The sequence below is a fragment of the Symphodus melops genome, assembly GCF_947650265.1.
Source record: "Symphodus melops genome assembly, chromosome: 3".
Classification (NCBI taxonomy): Eukaryota; Metazoa; Chordata; class Actinopteri; order Labriformes; family Labridae; genus Symphodus; species Symphodus melops.
In genome coordinates this window covers 10,017,735-10,036,177 of record NC_136693.1, presented here as the reverse complement: position 1 = coordinate 10,036,177, position 18,443 = coordinate 10,017,735, and the positions used below count along the sequence as shown (strand labels likewise).

General features: G+C 39.6%; 1 protein-coding gene across 1 annotated transcript in view; it reads right to left on the bottom strand.

Moving 5' to 3' along the window:
• gpc5a (glypican 5a) overlaps window positions 1-17,899 on the bottom strand; it is a 108,404-nt gene extending 90,505 nt beyond the window's left edge. The window contains exons 1-2 of the mRNA XM_079339816.1: window positions 17,445-17,899; window positions 13,256-13,417 (exon numbers count right to left, since the gene is read on the bottom strand). Of these exons, the coding sequence (XP_079195942.1) occupies window positions 13,256-13,417; window positions 17,445-17,595 (313 nt within the window). The 5' untranslated portion in view covers window positions 17,596-17,899. The remainder of the gene's footprint in view (window positions 1-13,255; window positions 13,418-17,444) is intronic.
• Window positions 17,900-18,443: the final 544 nt, after the last annotated feature.

The window sequence follows — 18,443 nt, the reverse complement described above, 5'->3', positions numbered from 1 at the left end:
TGTGTGTGTGTGAGGGCATGTGTGAGCAAGTTTTCATGAGGAGAGGGAGCAACAACACACAAAGAGCCGAAAAGAAAATATCAAACTGTCCCATCTTAAAATGTTTCTACCGAAACTGGTACCTTCTTGTCAATCTGTCTTTTTTTTTTTTTATGTAGAAACAGCAACATCACTAACAGCAGCGGGCCGACCACGCTGACCTGCAGATGGCAGAGAAATGTTCCTGAGAAGCGTGAAAAGAGCCCCGAGATGTTTTCTTTTCTTTTTTTTTCTTCTTCCAACTTCAGTTTCAATAAAGAGGGCATTGTTTTAAAACCCAAAACAGTCGCCTGTTCAGAGGTGTTACAAGAGGGTGTTCTGGCTCAGGGAAAGATAGAGTGAGGGAGGGGGGTTATTAAAACTGTAGAGGAGAGGAGAGGAGAGGAGAGGAGAGGAGAGGAGAGGAGAGGAGAGGAGAGGAGAGGAGACGAGAGGAAACATTGACAAAAAAGGAAAGGAAACGACAGGAAGAAGTAGAGAGGGCAAGAAGATAAGAGAGGAGATGAAGGGAAAGGAGAAATGCATAAACAGAATAAAAGGAGAGAGTAAAGGAAAGTTAAGAGAAAAGGAGAAGCAAGGATAACAAAGAAAAAGAAGGAAATGAGAAGAGAGGAGAGGAGGGTAGAACAGTAGAGGCACATTGGGACTGTACGTCATATTAATCTGTTTTGCCTGGAGTCAGGCTCAGCTTACCATCAGCCCTTATCTCTGTGTACTTCCTCCCCCACATCAATAAACACGCTCCTCCCTACATACATTAATGGATGACAAACACATATTAAGCCTGAACTAATTCATAAATCTGCACACTCCCACCTGAAATACAACAAGACCCTCTGTCCTCTGTCTGTGTGTCTGTCTGTGTGTGTGTACCCTTTTACTACTCTCTCTTTCTTTTTAGTCTCTTCCTCTCTCTGCTGCTCCTTCTCTTCGGCAGAAGGCTTAAAAGTCAATATTTGAGGATCTGTTGCAGCTCTTGAACACTTCAAAGAGCACAGAGCTCCGCTGTGAACATGGCCTTTAATATGCCGTTCAGGAAAAGAAGCAGAGAGGGTCAATAAAGTGGGGCACAAGTACTGCTTGTAAGGAAGTGTGAGTATGTTGTGCGTGTGTGCATGTCCTGTACTTTTAGGTCAAATATCTTTTCCACCGTGAGGAAACACAGTTCAGGTTTAGCTCATGCAGACTCGTAAACATGCAGAGAAAAAAAACAGAAAGAAAGAGAGCTGTAACATTTTTAGGAGCTGGAGTGAAATTAATAACTTCATAATAAAGCTTTCATTAGCTTTCAAAGGTGGCTCTGTCTGAGGCCGTGGAAGGTTTCCCACAGGAGCTGTTAGCAGGAGCTGACAGAAGCCTGAAAAGACGGCCTTATGCACACAGCATGCCACTGATTACTCTATTGGACTGGATAATTACATAAGATTTATAAAGAGATTATATGGAACATTAGGTTCAGGGGTCTGAGAGTGGTGAGCTGATGTGGAAATTCACTCCGATGATTCACCTGCAAAAGAGCCAAAAGGAGGCTGTGATGGTATCGACGTTCTCTTGATTACAAAAAAAAAAAAAATTCCCAGAAAGAGAGTAGAGTGAAGTCATCAATTCACATTCAGTTGTGAGGGTTTATTGAACGTAAAGGATTGTTTCTTCTACAAATGACAGAAAACATATTCAATAAAAATCTAAATCAGCCTTGTTGTATCTTAAGAGCCAGTTTACAACCATGTGAATCAGAACAAAAGCAGGAAAGAAACGTGTGAAGAAGAGAACTTATTATACGTTTAACAGGTAATAGACATAAAAGTTAAATCAGTTTGTTAATAACCAACTGATTACTCATCTGTTCTTTAAAGTCCTAATGGATTGGTCCTGCAATCTGTACTTCTGTATGTCTTGTCCCTCCATGTCACATGTGTTCCTGTGTCGTTTGATGGCATGATCAAACCGTTCAAAATCAATTCACTCTTTTTCGGCAGTTCCTTGACGTTTAAACAAAGTTTTGATTTGAATTAAGCGGGACTGAGAGCTACACATTTAAAAGTAGTTGGCATCGTAACATGTTGAGAAAACACAGATGTGACTGAAGTAGGACAGACAGAAACCGTAATGATACTAAAATCCTCCTATTCATCATATCTTGAACTAACAGATATTTCCATGGAACACATCTGAATCAAACTGTTTTATTGGTGGCACCGAACGCAACACAGTATAAACAGCATTCATTTGTCACTCATGGCAAGGAAACGAGTGATTATCAGCACATTATGCCATTATATCTGCCATGTAGGGGAGAAGGACAGGATGAGGGGGGGAAAGAGAAGACGAGGAGAGAGTGGGAGCAGACAGTGGGCTTGGTGTTTTTGCTGTGTTTAAGATTTCATCGCCCAGACGACTTCAGCCTAATCCCCGGAGACTGCTTCCTTACTTAGGAAATACTTCCTTCCTTCAGACTGACCGAAGAAGTGATTTCGCCTCTGTAAACAACAAAAGTAAAACAGAGAGGCACAGTCCTGAGAAAGCAGTTCAACAGTCTTAGAGAAGAGACAGTTTCATACTGATGCTTTTATAGAAAGTGACACTTTGTGGTGAAATCCAAGCAAGTTTCCTCTTGGTACCATTTATAGAAAGTATGATTGAATGATGCAGTAGAGCACAGTCCTGACTTGTGTCTGGTTTACCGATAAGTCGGATATCTAATTTATTCAAAGAATTGTGGTTAAACTCGAGGTCTACTTTCAGAATAAGAGACCAATTATGGCCTGAGACGTTCACTTAACATACCGGCAAATCAAAGTAACACGGTTTGTGTGGAGAGCTGACTGTCAGCTTACTCTTTGCTGTACACTGCTAACAGCCGTACATTTTTTAGCTGCGCAGTCAGCTCGCCTGGGCAAACATCACACTTGGATGTCACCACACAACAACATGTAAATCTCTCTTTAAAAAAAAGGTTAATCTGTCACTGAGATATTCCTCTTAAGCAGCTTGCTGTATCATCTAATCGAGAAAATGGCCCCGAGACAACAGCCAGCAGACATAAATCTCCACTTCAAAAAGGCACACAGGAGACAACAATGTAAAGTGCTGACTGGTGTGTGTATTTTTAGGGCTCCTCTCTATGCAGCAAGTGTCTACAGTGCAGTCTGTGAGGAATATGCATGTTTGTTTGTGTGTGTGTGTGTGTGTGTGTGTGTGTGTGTGCGCTCGCGCGTGTGTATGCTTATTCATTGCTCAACATGTGAAACTGCGGATGTCCACCTCTGTGACACAGCGTTCGTAAAGCACTTGAATATTATGTCAACTGAACTAAACCTCCTGAGCAGTCGTATAAGCATATGTATACACACACACACACACACTTGAAAACTGATGGAGAGTCAGCAATTAGCATCTCGTCAGACATTGTAAAAACTCTGGAGGGCTTCTTTTGGAGTGTCAGATGAGGATGCTGGGTATTAAAAAGTTATTTATAGAAAAAGACAATATAAAACTCTCCACTGGTTTCTGTGGTTCAAAAGCCTGGAGCTTAACTAAAATAACAATCTTAAAGAGAAGAATTAGAGGTTTAAACTTCAGCCCACTTGTAAACTAAAAGGACACTCAGAGAGCACAGACCTCCACCAAAGACCAACAGTCCAGTCTTCTCTGTCATGCAATGAAAAGGATTTATTTGTGTGAATGATGCTCACGCTATGCTGACCTAACCTTTAAAATTGTTGGTTTTATTCATACTTAAAGGAGCTATACGTAAACCTTGCAAACATTGAGCTGTGGAGAGCATTGGACTTCTGCAGCTGTGAGGTGCATATAGTATGTGAACAGTGAGGTCGGGGGGAATCTCCAGAGCAGTCCACCCGTAATTATCAAGATATTAGCCGGAGTGGAAACGGCTATCAGCGGACATACTGGCTGCTGCATTGTTTTCAGAGAAGCCAGTATTTTACATTTCTTTCATGTCTGGTGATGATACTATATAGTAAGGTCACTTTACACTTTACGGTAATTCAGTTGACATCCTACAAATCCCTCTTTAATAGGAAAAACTTCTTGTTCTTCAAGAGGTTCTTGTTGGAAGATGTTTCTACCTTAACAGAGCTGTTTCCCACTGTTTACAGTCTTTCTTACGTAAACTTGTGGCTGACTTTGGATTAATGTCTCACAGACACAACCTTGGTATCAATCTTCTAATCTTGACAAGTGCAGCTCAACAAGCCTCTAGTCCGTTTCTTTGGCTTCTCCTGCACATTTCTTTCTGTCGTTGTTTTCTAATCTTTGTATACTGTTTGTATTGTTTCTGTTGTTAATGATGCTCTTTTCTTGCACGCAATAAAATAAAAATTACACGAGCCAAAATGTCAAACCTTTTCTAAAAAAAACAACAAGATGGTAACAAGTGAAGGCAAATGTATGGTAATCAGCATGTTTGACACAGGAGCAGCAAAAGGACTCCGAGTGGGAAATAGCCATGGCCAGTCAAACTACGTTGTTTCTTTAGAGCAGCCAAAATGGCTGGATTGTTGAAGGGTATTGACTCTGAATAATCCTGCTTCCCTCTAAATCCTTATCCTCTGACTTCAAACAGTGTGCAAAGGCTTTCAATAGAATCTGGCATCCTCCCAACTTTCTCTCTGTCAGTTGTTCATTCTTCTTCTTCGCATTCTTCTTCTCTCCCTGTCCTCCCCTGGATCAACTGTCCAGCCTTGAACGACAAAGCCAAGCCCAAACTCTGTGCAAATCTCCAGGAGAGGCCCCTGCAATGACTCGCAAACACACATACACATCAACACTTTAGACACACACATACCCACCCTCCTCTAGTAAGAGCGACAACAAAGAAGGCACGGCTGTGGACCTGGTGGACAAAGAGTCTGCCAAATAAAAGGTCCCACTCAAAGAGCAGAGAGCAGGTTAGAGGAGATTTGAAGGCCAGGCGAAGGAATCAACCAAAGAACTCTTCAAAAGAAAACCATCCACTCCTCAACTTATTCAGTTTACACACGTATTCATCACGCATTCATCTTGCAAGGTCTGCCTCTTAGGTTGCCATCAAAATCAGTGTTTTTTGATGAAACTCTCTTTGTCCTTATTTTCCCACACACATATCACAAATGTAGAGTTGTTATCTAGTTCTCTGTGTTATTGAAAGGTATTACAATAGTTACTAATCGTGAGATGTCAAATATTTTTAAGGGTTTGATGAGAGCACAGCTGTAATTGTAAAAAAAAATACATTTCAGATTAAAACCTAAGAAGCTGTTCATCTACACAGGTAAACATTTTACCACTGTTGCATGAATTTAACATGTTAACAGGTGTTTGTTAACACTTTACACAAAGCATAGTAACAGACTATTGAAATATTAACCTGATCATGGCACCTCATTTCAATTTAAGGGATTACCAAATATCACCAAATGTCATTCATTTCCTCCTGAAGAGCACACATGTGCCTGCCCCGACTTCAACCACATCAATAGATGATGCAGAAATAGTTAAACCTGCTGGTGGATGTATAGCAAAAAAAAAAAAACAAAAAAAAAAAAGCTAAAGCCATAGGACTCCTTTCCTTAGGCAACATGAATGTATATGCTGAATATCAATATTGCAGGATATAAATGCTACCAGCCCCTCCTGCTTACTCGCAGTGAATTTTCCTGAAACATCCTGCTGAGCTCTTACATCAACTCAAACCATCTTCCTGCAGAAAATGTATCTGAGGACTGGCATGGACAATTCTGCAAGTCGAAGTTAAACATGTGGCAGTTTGGGCTCCCACATGCAGCTCACCTCGTAACTTTCAGGAAGTTTTCAGGAGTTTTGTGCAAATGAGAAGCGGCAATGCAGTGATTTTAAAGAGACGAAAATGAACTGTTTTTACAGTACCTGTCAAACTGTATGTTAACTTTGCTGCTTAATCCGGATAAAAACCTAAAACTGATCTGATTTATACACGCCTCTTATATAGTGGCGCCAGGTATGTTTTAAAGGCCACAGCAGACCTCTTGGCATGAAAAAACAATAAGCACCCTCTATGTGAGAACGTCTGGTGCTCCTCGAGGGAATGTAAAATAAGGAATGTTCATAACCAAGACAAAAGATCCTAAAAATTCCGAGTCCTATAAAAAGCTGCATATTTTCCCTGACTGAGGTCAGCCGCCAATTTGTGACCAACATAGAAAGTTTACTGGAAGCAAACACTGTGTTACTGTAGTCAGTGAAGCAGTGCTGCTCAGTGCTGGTCACAGGACAATATCTGTGTGCAAGAAATAAGAAATTACTGTTTTGAATTTGGAAATCTTGGAGAAATGAAGTTGCAAAGGAGCAGTGAGGTAAGTGTGGTGGCTGCTGGAGCACTGCTTTTAGAACAGCACATTACACAATTATTCAGTAGAAGCTGGGAACACTGAAGTACCAAAGTACAGACAGAGTGTTTTCCCAAAATGTAGATTTCTGAAACAACTATTTCGATGTGATACTATTCCAATGACACAATCCACAATGCTTCACGCCAGTATAAAGAGCCCAGAGCACATTAAAAAAAATACTTTAAAACATATATGGAAGGAGCTCTGAGTTAACACTAGAAAACATGTCAAAAAACAACTTGCTGAGTTTGCTACATTTCCTTTTCTGGCACTTATGTAAGTTCATTTGATGATATTGACCTGGAGCAGACAAAGTCAAAATTGGTTGAAATATTTTCGCGTCCTTATTGAAATATTGAAATTGTTTTAATGCACAAATTGTAGTTTGGAATTCCCTCGATAGTCTGCAGTGATTTTTAATTAACTCTTTATAGCGTTTGTTTCAAATAGTCAACTAAGCTAAATGAGACAACGTTCATGAAACAGCCCGATAATTCAAAACTCACTCAGACTTCCTTTGCCTCATAGTGAATGAGCGTTGAAACAGTAAAGAAAGGGTTTTATTTAAAGGAATATTAGTGTGAGAGCCAGAGTGCAGGGTTACACATTGTTGTTCATAGCAAAGAAATTCTCAAGCTAAAAACGGGTCGATTTAATACTTATAAGAAAGCAAACAATTTCATAAACCTTTCAGCTCTAACATGCATAGTGACAGGGAGAAGAAAAAGTGTGTTTTGTGAGCGTGTGAAAAGTTGACGTAGATGCTTTTGGCTTATAAATGCACTGTTCTAACAGAGTGCGACTCTGTCTCTGATGTCTTTCATCCCTTTCAGCCACATTTTAAATATTCTTGAACAGGGTTCAAACCCAGGATGTTGTGGTTACATGGTTTGGGTGTTAGCTAACAAACTTCATGGCTGAATCTCTTTACTGTGATAGAAACTTTAAAAAAAGTTAATGATGTAATCACAACATATTAAAACAGCTTTGCTTCTCCATACTCAGACCTCCTTGTTTGGCACAGATCGGGTTGTCCTAATTTGACGGCTGATTGTATCCACTGATTCAAGCTGCCATTCAACTCCATTTTCAATTCAAAGAGTGAAAGAGCAGCGGATTTTTTTTAAAAGCTGGTAAACAGAAACACAATTAGCATTTATGAGTGCAAATAGTAAACCCAGAGAACAACATAGGCTAGCTTTCCACTTTAACAACAAGCAGCACTCAGTCCTGTTTGATTGATCTTACATTCACCACAACCTCTTGAGCTCCTAACAAAGCAAAAGCTCACAATTAGAAACAGTGCAAATAAAAGAGTGACTCATTGTCTGCTGGATTCCTGTGTGTAATGTTAACAAGAACTAGCTTTTCCTCCCAGGTTAGACATCAAGCAAGAGATTGGCTGGAAGAAAGACCAAAACCACAGAGAGAGAACAACCACAACAGCTTCATGACAAAAAAATTCAGGTTCAAGTAGCATTAGGTTTCATCAACAGCCTGTCCCAATATGCTAATCAAGTGGTCAGGCCGTATTACTGAAAGCTTTAAAATGAAGTATGAGCCAAGGATTATAAAAAAGGTATTCTTACATTTGTTTTCCAAATGTTTGCACTTTTTCTGATGAAAAACCAACCTGACTGTTAGCCTTTACATTATGAAGACAGCATCAATGAGAGCAGAGCTTCAATGCAGGTGTGTTTTTGAACCTCAGCCATCAAAACCAGTGCTTTCAGACACCTGACAAAGATTCACAGCTGCAAACTCAACTATCATGCTTATCCGTCCTGCAACCTATTGCTGAATGATGGAAAACACACCATTAACTACATCTGCTTGTGGTTTTACTAGGAGGCGTACAACCCAAAACCATTTCATGATAATGCCCATCAAAGGTTTTTATCAGTGAGCCATTGGCTATTAAATCATATTGTGACTTGATAGAAATGTAAAAAATCTAGATGTTTGCATTAAAAATATAACAAAGATAACAGATAAACAACTGTGACAGGTATCTTTATGTTTTTTGACTAATCAGCTTTAAGATGTGACTCAAAACTTCACAGACAAGTGATCGCATTCAGAGCGAGGGGGCAGTTTTGGTACCTTGCTAAAGGGAACATCGGCAGAGCTCACCTCTCCAGCTGACAGGTCACTTTCAAGACTTGGTCATTGTCGGGACTTGAACCGGCAACCATCCAGTTCCCAACCCAAGTCCCTACAGACTAAGCTACTGCCACCCCACATATCACTATCGTCCCTGAAAAATAAAAATAAAAATTAGCCTAAATGCTAATCTGTGATGTAGCCGCTCATGCAAAAGCGAAATGATTTACATTTTGTCCCTACCTCATGTGTGTTGAAGAATGTTTTTTCTTTGGATTCAGGCTCAAATTAAGCAAGAAGAAGGCAACGTCTTCTTACTTCCCATAAGGAAAGGTAGATTAAGATTTTATATTTCACATAAGGTTAAGTATTGTTCAGTTTTGTAGTCAGTAAAAGGTAATACATTGCTTTCCCAACACTTCTTTGAATCAAGACTTGTACAGAGATCCTGTGATCTCAGACCCTCATGCAGTGATTTGAGCACTTCTACTCAGACACGCTCTCAGGCATCTCAACAGCTGATTCAAAGTGGGCTCTGTTTCTCAGTTTTATTTGAGGTCTGCCCTACAGGGCGCACAGGTTGGTTGCCATGGATGTAAGACAAAACTGCACAGGATGAAAAAAAAGATCTCCCCCGAAGCCTTGCTCAGCAGGCAGCATATTTGTGCATTGTGTGCAGAATGCGCAGGAACCTCACAACCGGTGAATGAAAACATGCAATCCTGAGAGACTTACTGACAGACCGAGCAGGATGAGAGAAAAAGAAAAAAAAGATATGTGCTGTGGAGCACAAAGGCCGTCTGCTTGACATTATGCCATCAACATAATCTTTTTTCTCTCTATTTTTTCCAACCTCAGTTGCCCAGCTATCTTTTTTCTACTGTTAAATATCTGTAAAACCAGTGGTTGGGTTCATTTAAGGTCCAGAGACTGAAATAATGGAGCATATCTGACAAAATCAAAAAAAATGTAGTAAACCTTAACCGCAGGAGAAGCTGTTTTGATGTTCTACTCAGTAATAGCAGCTCAAGCCTCTGCGTGGCTCATTATGTAAAAGCATTACGCTTTTTTTGTATGTAAAAGATAGCCATGGAGATTTGTGAAGACCCCAAAACACAAGCATACATTCCCCTGTGGAAAATATTTTAGATCACATTCTGTCGGTCGTTTGTTATTCCCAGTGTCTCCTGAGTGTTTCAGGCTGTAATCGCTCTACATTCCTCTAATTTCTCCGTGCCCCCTTTACCTTCAGCTGCATCATATAAAGATACCTAATTGAAGGCTTTTGCACAAAACAAATGACCGCATCAGCTGGCCCCCTTTTAACTCGTCCTTCTCCCTGTCTGTTTGCAGTGCATTATACACTCTGCTTGTTCTCTGTTGTCTCTCAAATTACAGTGCAGGCTGTCAATCAGTCAGAGACTTAAAACAAATTGACTTGTTTTGATGTGAAATTCCAACCCGCCCACCTCCTGTTTATGATCAAGTAGACCAAAGTGCAGCCAGTGGATGTAAAGTTTGATTTCATTTACAACATGAGTCGTAAAGTTGTTGGCGCTCTCCATTTCCATTATCATCTTAAAAGACCCTAAACAAAAACTCACAGTCTCACAAGATGAATAACAAACAATTCACTCAAATTAATTCAGCGTCATTGAACGCTCCCGACATAGGAGGACGGATTAAATACTCAACTTGTGTTTCCTTTCTGTCCACACATGGACAGAAAAAAAACTCTCTTTTACACTCTGTTAAGATCTAAGAAGCTGCCAGACATTTCTGTTCCTCCGTGCTTCCCATACATATGGTGCCACAGAGTTGTCTTCCATGTGACAAAGGCTCTTAAAAACCTCTAAAGCTGAATAGAACAATACCACGTGGGTGGCTCTTGTGTGTATGCCGTGTTTGTGTGTTGCTGTGTGTGTAAGTGTGCGTGCCAGTGGTTGTAAACAGATATCTCAGACCGGGAGTCAAAAAGTCTGCATCAACATTTGAACAAGTATTAGCGTGTGATCAGCACAGATTTACTTAACAGAAAGGCAAACAGATGCGGAGGAAGACTTTGGTTTTGTAGACGGATGCACTTTTTTCATGTTCGATTTAAAGATACAAAGTAATTGATCCCACCAATTACTCACAGATTAAAAATGTTTGAATTACTGTTTAAATGATTAGTAGACAAAGATGGGAGCCACTCATCCTTGGGTTAAAACAGGAACAACATATTGCACATGACAAAAAGGTTCATCAAAAGATGTTAAACACATCATTGGGGTTTTTTTTAATGTATATTGTGTTTCAGTTGTTAAAAGTCTCCTCCTGGATACTTGAATGATTCTGGCTGAGAACATGTTGCATAATTTGCTCGATACATTACAGATCTTCATACTGCATCTGATCCAGACGGGTATTGATCTAATCGGCACAAAGTAGTCTCCATGTTATTGTGTTTAACCCTCAATACGTCTCTTTAAGTGCTTCCTTTAGTGTGCTGTTAACTATAAGACATATTCTCAAGAACCTTAGTTACTCATCCTCCTGTCAGAGAATATATTTTGTACAGCGTCAACTACTAAAATGAACACACATAAAGACAGTTTGAGGCACAGAGCTTTAAAAGAAAAAGAAAGAGGAGTTGAACTTTGACCTTTTCTGATAGATTGATTAATGGAAGTGAGCATACACACCATGGGATTTAGTAACACTTGTTAAAGTGTATTTATTTTTGCAGGACATCTCCACAGTGCTCCTTTAATTGTCTTTTAAAACGAGTAATTTGTTATATTTTCATCAGACAAAATAATGGTATTTAGCTCTTGTTCCAGTTCCTTAGATGTGAGTATTGACTGATGTTGTCTGGGGAGTTTTATGCATGGTTTGTTGCACTGCACAAGCAATCTGAATATGTCATCTTGAGCTTTGGGATATTGTGACGCACAACATTTATTCAATAATTCATTATCATTAATCCATAATGCAATAGTTACTAGTAAGATTCCGCTTTAGTTTTGCCTGAAAAATACATGCATCACACAAACACTTCCGGAACACGACGTAATGACTTGATAAATGAAATAATTTGAGGAGTTATGCGTCTGCTGTGACTCCAATATGAGACGTAAATTGCTGAGCGTCTGTTGCCACTTGAATTATGTAGCCTGGAAGTTCGAAGCAGCCACCGCCAGTGTTTGTTGACTGATGTGAGCCGATGTTGACTGGGGAACTCTGTTTAGTTTGGCAGGAGCGCACACAGGCTGCCATTCCTTAGATGAAACCATGTGAGCGCTGTTCATTTTGTGCCGCCGTTTTTTGACTGGCCCTGGTGTGAACAAAACCAGCCAGCCTCAGAGAAAGATAAACAAACCTTCAGAAATCTAAAGAGGGATGAATATATATCAAATAGACAGCCTGAAATTTACTTTTAAAATTATTAGAATTGAGACCTAAATCAACAATTCATGAATGCTTTAAACACATTTTGACTTTGAGCAAACTCCTGATTGAGCTAGTTCTTCCATGCTACTGACATCCAAAACAGTGTTCCACTTGTCTTCATTCTCTGACTTGTTTTTATATTTAAATGAGATCCATATTATCCTTTCAACTGTTGTCAACACTCTCTTGAGCGCTACATGTTTATTAATACAAAGATAAATCTATGTCCCAACAAATGCTATAACAAATAGATTCCTTCATTCTGTTTTACAAAGCTGACACTTTGACCAATTTAAATAGATTTAACACTTTAGTAGTTTTTAAAAAAAACTAAAAAAAACCCTGAACTACATAACTATTCATAAAGCTGTTTATTTTAGTTCTCCTTCAGACACGTCACACACTGGATGACTAAAAGCAGGCACTGGTCCTGCAAACCTCGACTAAATCACTGTGATCATGGAAGTTTCTCCCTATAAATCATTTGAGTTTGGGAGGAGGATAACAGCACGTCTTAAAACTGAGAGACGTCATTAAAGTAAATTAGTTTAATGATACGTCTGCACATTCAAGTCATAAGCTTCTGTATTTGTTGCCCACCAATTTCAGCCGTCATGACAGCTATCAGCTGAAGTAGGAGAAAAATCCCACAGCAGGGAGTGAGCGCAGACTCAGGCAAGTTGTTGCCTGTGAGTCGACTGTCAGTCATTGCAGAGTGAGAGGATGGAGAAGTATGGGGAAGAAAAGGAGACAGAGGTTGAGAAAAGTGGGGAAATGAGGCTGTCAGTAAGGAGTGAGTCAATGATGGGTTGAATGCGTAACGTTCCTGTGAACTTAAAAAGAGGATTCGATTTTCATCTAGGCATACAGAGGATCATGACATCTTGCACAGGAAGATAAGTGATTAGAAAAAGCCTCTGTTTATATACCTGACAGACATTCACCTTTACAGACAGCCTGTAGAAAATCTATCTAATCCCCAAATCTTTGTGTAGCTGCAGATCTGGAGGGAGGAAAGACCCTGCTCTGTGTGCTCACACAAACACACACACACACACACACACACACACACACACACACACACACACACACACACACACACAAACACATAAAATCTGACTCATCCTCTGTTTTTACAGCACCCACACAAACCCAAACTCCTTACTGTATACCCCGACTCGGGAATACACACGAACATCTACACACATGCAATTATCCCTGTAAACATTTGCGGTTTCAACTCAGCATAAGTTGATCAACCTTCAGAACAGCAAAGACCAAACACACAAAGCAGTTCAGACTCTTACCTTGAAAAGCAGCGACATTACGTGCGATAAGGAACTTGAGGCTGGAGCTGGACGTCTGAAGGAGGTTCTGGATGTCCCTTCGGGCCGCCACTTGGTACTTCTCCTCCATCTTCTTGGTGCAGCAGCTCAGGTTCCTGGACATGCACACCTGAAGGTCTGAACCTAAAAGTCATTGAGATGATGAGATGGTGTCATTATGGAAGAAAATGGGAAAGAACCAAAAGCAGGGGGAGGACTGTGACAGCATTGCAGTTCTCTAGTCTCTATTAGTCTTTATCCAGTTCTGTTAATGATTTCTTCCTCTGACATCAGTAATACATTAGAATAAAAGACATAAGCTATTTATAAAGACCTAAATACCCATCAATTTATGAAACCCAGACTTCTAACTGAATTTGTTGAAATTGTTGTTTCAATCAAGCAGACATCTAAATACACCACCAATAATCTGATGGTTTGGAATCTTAGGAAAAGGGTTTAAAAAGTATTTTTGATGTACAAAAATTGAATATTTTTCACTATGACATAAAGTCTTAGGTTATGGTAAAGCCCATGTCGGATGTTGTTAAACTAGGTTTCCTTTTACCAACATCAGTAAGTGTTTATCTTTCGGAGACGGGATTGCTTACCCCTGTGATTTGAGTGAAATGCTTCTACATGACAGGCATAAACTGGGGCAGAGGATTTGCTCGGTCTCTTCAGGCTGCTCCACTTTTCTTTACACATTCCAAAGATATCCAAGTCAGGTGGATCTGACAACCAAAACTCCCCGGGGGTATGAAGAAGTGAGTGTCTCTTAACTATCCTCTATATCACCATATGATAAACAGGGAACTGTCCAGAAATGACAAGCAGCTTTCCTTCCTGTAGCAGCGTTCACGAAAGGGGGAACATGCTAGCTCTGAAAGACTGTACTGAGGCACGGCAATGATTTGAGCCTTACACTAACAACTCACTTATGACATAGTTATCAGGTGAATGTGAAACAGGTTTATTAGCTCATGTTTACCATCGAAATATGGACAAGTGTTGCAAATTAGCATGTGTTGCAAATTAGTGCTAAAACACTCAATCAATGTATCTGGTTTGTCCAATGTAATTGCTATATCCACATCAAATAAAAATTAAATAAATAAAGTATAATGAGAGCACTCGCGTGTCAGCATAGACAAGTACACATGTAAACCATGGATAGTCTGACACTCAATTTGTCAGTAAAATTCAGACCTAGCAGGAGTACTGGATTAAAGTGTTTTGAGCCTATGACCGCTAACCTGCTAACGCACTGATGAGATGTGGGCAAAATGTGATTCTGAATACTCAGGGAGAGGTTCTAGGATGGATTGTTAAACAGCATTCATTTCAATTTGGGAAAGATCAGTGTCCGTAAGAAAGGTAAAACTCTAGAGTCAGGACTTCAGTCAGGAGCATTTCAACTCTGAAAACTGTACAGGGCAGGAAACATCATTACATTCTTAATTTGAGGTCATTTTTGTTTTTTTGAATTTTAATTTCTTATTTTTGCTTAATGCCGTATTATGTGTGCTGGATTTTCATTTTTTTTTTTACAAATTGTTTTATTTAACCTTGTCTGTGATTGTTAACTATTTGTTCAATTGACTTTTAAATGACTTCTTTTAAACGTCTCTTTTCTCATTTGTCTAGATAAACATGTCTCGATATCATGTAAACCTGTTGTTATAATTGTTAGCTAGTGAATCATCTTAGTCTCGTATGTCGCCATACCAATTACTAGTTATCAAATAACTAAGTTATAACAAAGTCAACACGATTCATCCTCAGAGGAACATGAATGTGTGCAATGAACTTGGCAGTAATTCACCTTGAAGCGTAGAGAAATGGACACACACAAAAACACAAAAGTCAACTTGTTGGGAAGGAGAAAGAGTGGGTCAGAAAATCAGCACAGTTGGTTTGAGGACCATGTCAGTACATTGATGTATTAGATGATGGACATAGTGGTGGACTGATTAATCTCTCGGTACAGATTCTGTGTATAAGAGCAGCATTCTGTAAAGATTAAGTGGAGAGCAAAGGGGGTAGAACAAATCTGGACTAACCCATCGATCATTTAACAACAATTTAACTTCTATTCATTTCTCTAGATGTGCGAGTACATCTCAAAATCCCCCTTTGGATGTTGTTTCCCCAACAACTCTTCTCTAGTCAGACTGAAAATAAGAAAACAACTTGAACCTGATAAAAGACCTGCGTCAAAGCATTATCATATCATCGGATCACGTCTCAGGTTTTCCACTGTGAACATATGAAAGCAATCTGCACACATACGGGAACAAAACATCTTAAAAGCGACCCAAAACTCTTCTGAAGCCTCTCTGACATGCCTAGACAGAGCTCACAGAGATGTTGCCAGAGACGCTATCAGCACCCTGCGAGGTTCAGCAGCGATGAGGTAGCAGAGGGGGCAGCATGGCACATGTGGAGGAATTCAAACTCTCAAAGATAAGACAACTTGAAAGTTCCCCCAATCCTGCTTTTTTTTTGTTTTAATACAACTTTGAACACCACTGAAAACAGCTGAGATTTTATGAGGTGATGAACTTCTAGATGTTCCAACCTAAATTAAAGGCTGCTTGATGCCGTTTTTTTTTTTTTTGTTTGTTTTTTTTTTTTTAAGAGTTACATGGAGACAGCTTGCTCCTGAAGATTCCTGGAATATCTGGAGGTCATTTATTCTCTCCAAAACACAGGATCAACTAACGATAACATCAAAAATCAGAGGATCAGCTCTACAACACATTATCTTATGTTAGCCTACTAAAAAAGATGCTAATGGAGAAGAATGAGACCAGTCATCTTCAGCTATGAGCTACAATGATTCATGGACACTTTCAGTCATCAGTAAACAAGACTGAGAAAATTTTAAGAACAAGTGACGACATCATTTCAGTTTTAGAAAACACTTCTTCTCTACCTCCAAACTTGTTAATAGTTTAAACATTTCCAACAGATTAATCCAAAATGAATGAAAATTGTATTTACTTTGACAAAAATGCAACTAAAAAAACAAGCACAACAGCACTTTAAATCCATACAGCCACATGGGTACAATTTATGGGGCAGGAGTGTTGATGGCATTAAACAGGTTATTTATAGGTTTAGAGGGCGTTTGAGGGTTTTCTGTCAATTGAGTGGGTTTCCTCCCAGCAGCAGAGGAAAGGGGTGGTGAAGTTTATGGGGAGCAGTTTGTGGCAGGACGGCAGTCAACACCATTAAGATTTACTTTTCTGAGAAATCACAGAGAGCAGCAGCAGGAAGTGACAAGTCAGTGACAGCCAGTATGAAATATCATAACTCGTAATTGTTACGTTGCACTGTGGGTGGTGTTCAGAAAGTTGTGTGAACCCTAGTTTACCTAACTTTACACAAAATAATTCCTGTTTATCCCTGAAAGCCACTTAACCGCCTTAGACAGCCCAAAGGAGCAGAGTTTGGTTTGTTTGGTTTCTGTCACGACCAACAAGTAATCTCAGCAGCTTTAGTTTGTTCTTGTTTCATGGGATTATCACAACACATGTTATATTAGCTCATGCACTGCTAATCATACTGAGAGGTAAACGAAAAGTGACAGCTTTGACTGGCTGTTTGGCTGTACAACAAACACTGGGAAAATCTCCAAACCAACCCCTGAAATAGGTGAAATCAACACTAAATATATAACTCAACTTCAATTATTAATGTTAAACAGTGCTGTAATACATCACAGGAGGTATGTGTTCAACAAATACTGTAGTCACAGAGATATGGACTTCTGTAAGATTTGTTTTAAAAGTCACACACAAGATGCCATTTAGCTCAAAGTTCTGCTGTGTGCCGGTGTATATCATTATCATAACTGCACACACGCCTCTCAAATGAGTTTTAAAAGGGGTGTTTTGTAACTGTGAACTTCAAGAAAGCAGCAAATGACAGGTTAAGATAAGTTTATGAGTTCTTCAGGGTGGTAATGTTGGATTGGATAACTTCTGAAGCGCATTCATTCATCCATTGGTATTTTGATGCTCAAGTATGTTAGAAATGAATAAATGTGACATTTGTATTGCTGGCTGAATAATTTATGAAAAAGGAGCTGGAAATCCCCTATATTATCACACACTAAACTTCTTAATCAATAAATTCTATAAACTGATGTCCAACACCAACATACCTTGTCGAGGTATTTGAGGCAATAATTGACTCGGTCCAATTTGTAGGAGTTGAAAAACTTTACGCACTTCGTCGCATTTGTTTGTGCTTCCAAACACTAATCCAAAACAACACGCCGGGAAGAAGATGTAACTCATCCACATCACACCCATTTTTGATCCAATCCTGGGATAATACTCCGCAAGAAAACGAGCTTGATTGAAAGTTGTATTTCCTCTAAACCTGCAGTCCCCTCAGGTGAGTCCCGTCCACATTTCAAGGTTCAGGATTCAGCGTCGAGTATGAGGACTCCGTGTTCGTCCCGCACTAACGCTCCGGACAGTCATTGAAAACTACTCACAGAGGAAAAGTTACCGGGGGAAGACTGCCCCGTTTAAAGGCGGCATGTTGTCCGACTTGGTTGGACCGACAGTAGAGGCGGAACCATAACGTTATACCTGCACTCCGACACTGAGTGTGCAGCCGACCTGTAGCCCGAGAGCGCCATCTTGTGGGTCAAGATTCATATTGAAGGACAGTTAAAAACCTTGCAGGCTGCAGAACTGAAGTTAATTCGAAAATAGCCACAGTAAAAAAAAAAAAAAAAAAATCTGATTTCTTTTTTTTCCCAACACAAAACTGTTTTAAATGTATACGCCCCCCCCCCCCCCCAAATCCGTTTTCATCTACGAATACTCCAAATTACACATTTAAAAAGTAGGCTTGTGTTAGTCATTCACACCTGACTTTTTAATATTAGATTAATATTCTCTGAATCAGGGAGTAACATTTCTAAAACAATTAAAATGCATCAGGGCTCATTTGATGTTGGCATGTGCTTAAATCCTTTGTTATTTTGCTCAACTACTATTTCTGTTAAATGTAGTAAGTGGTCACTTTATAATGCAACATCAGTAGCTCTTCTCATTGTAGACTACACTGCTGCTTATAATGTTGAGTTAACGGTTCCTTGTGACTAGGTGATTGACCCTTGTGATCTCATTTAATGCTTTGGGTAATC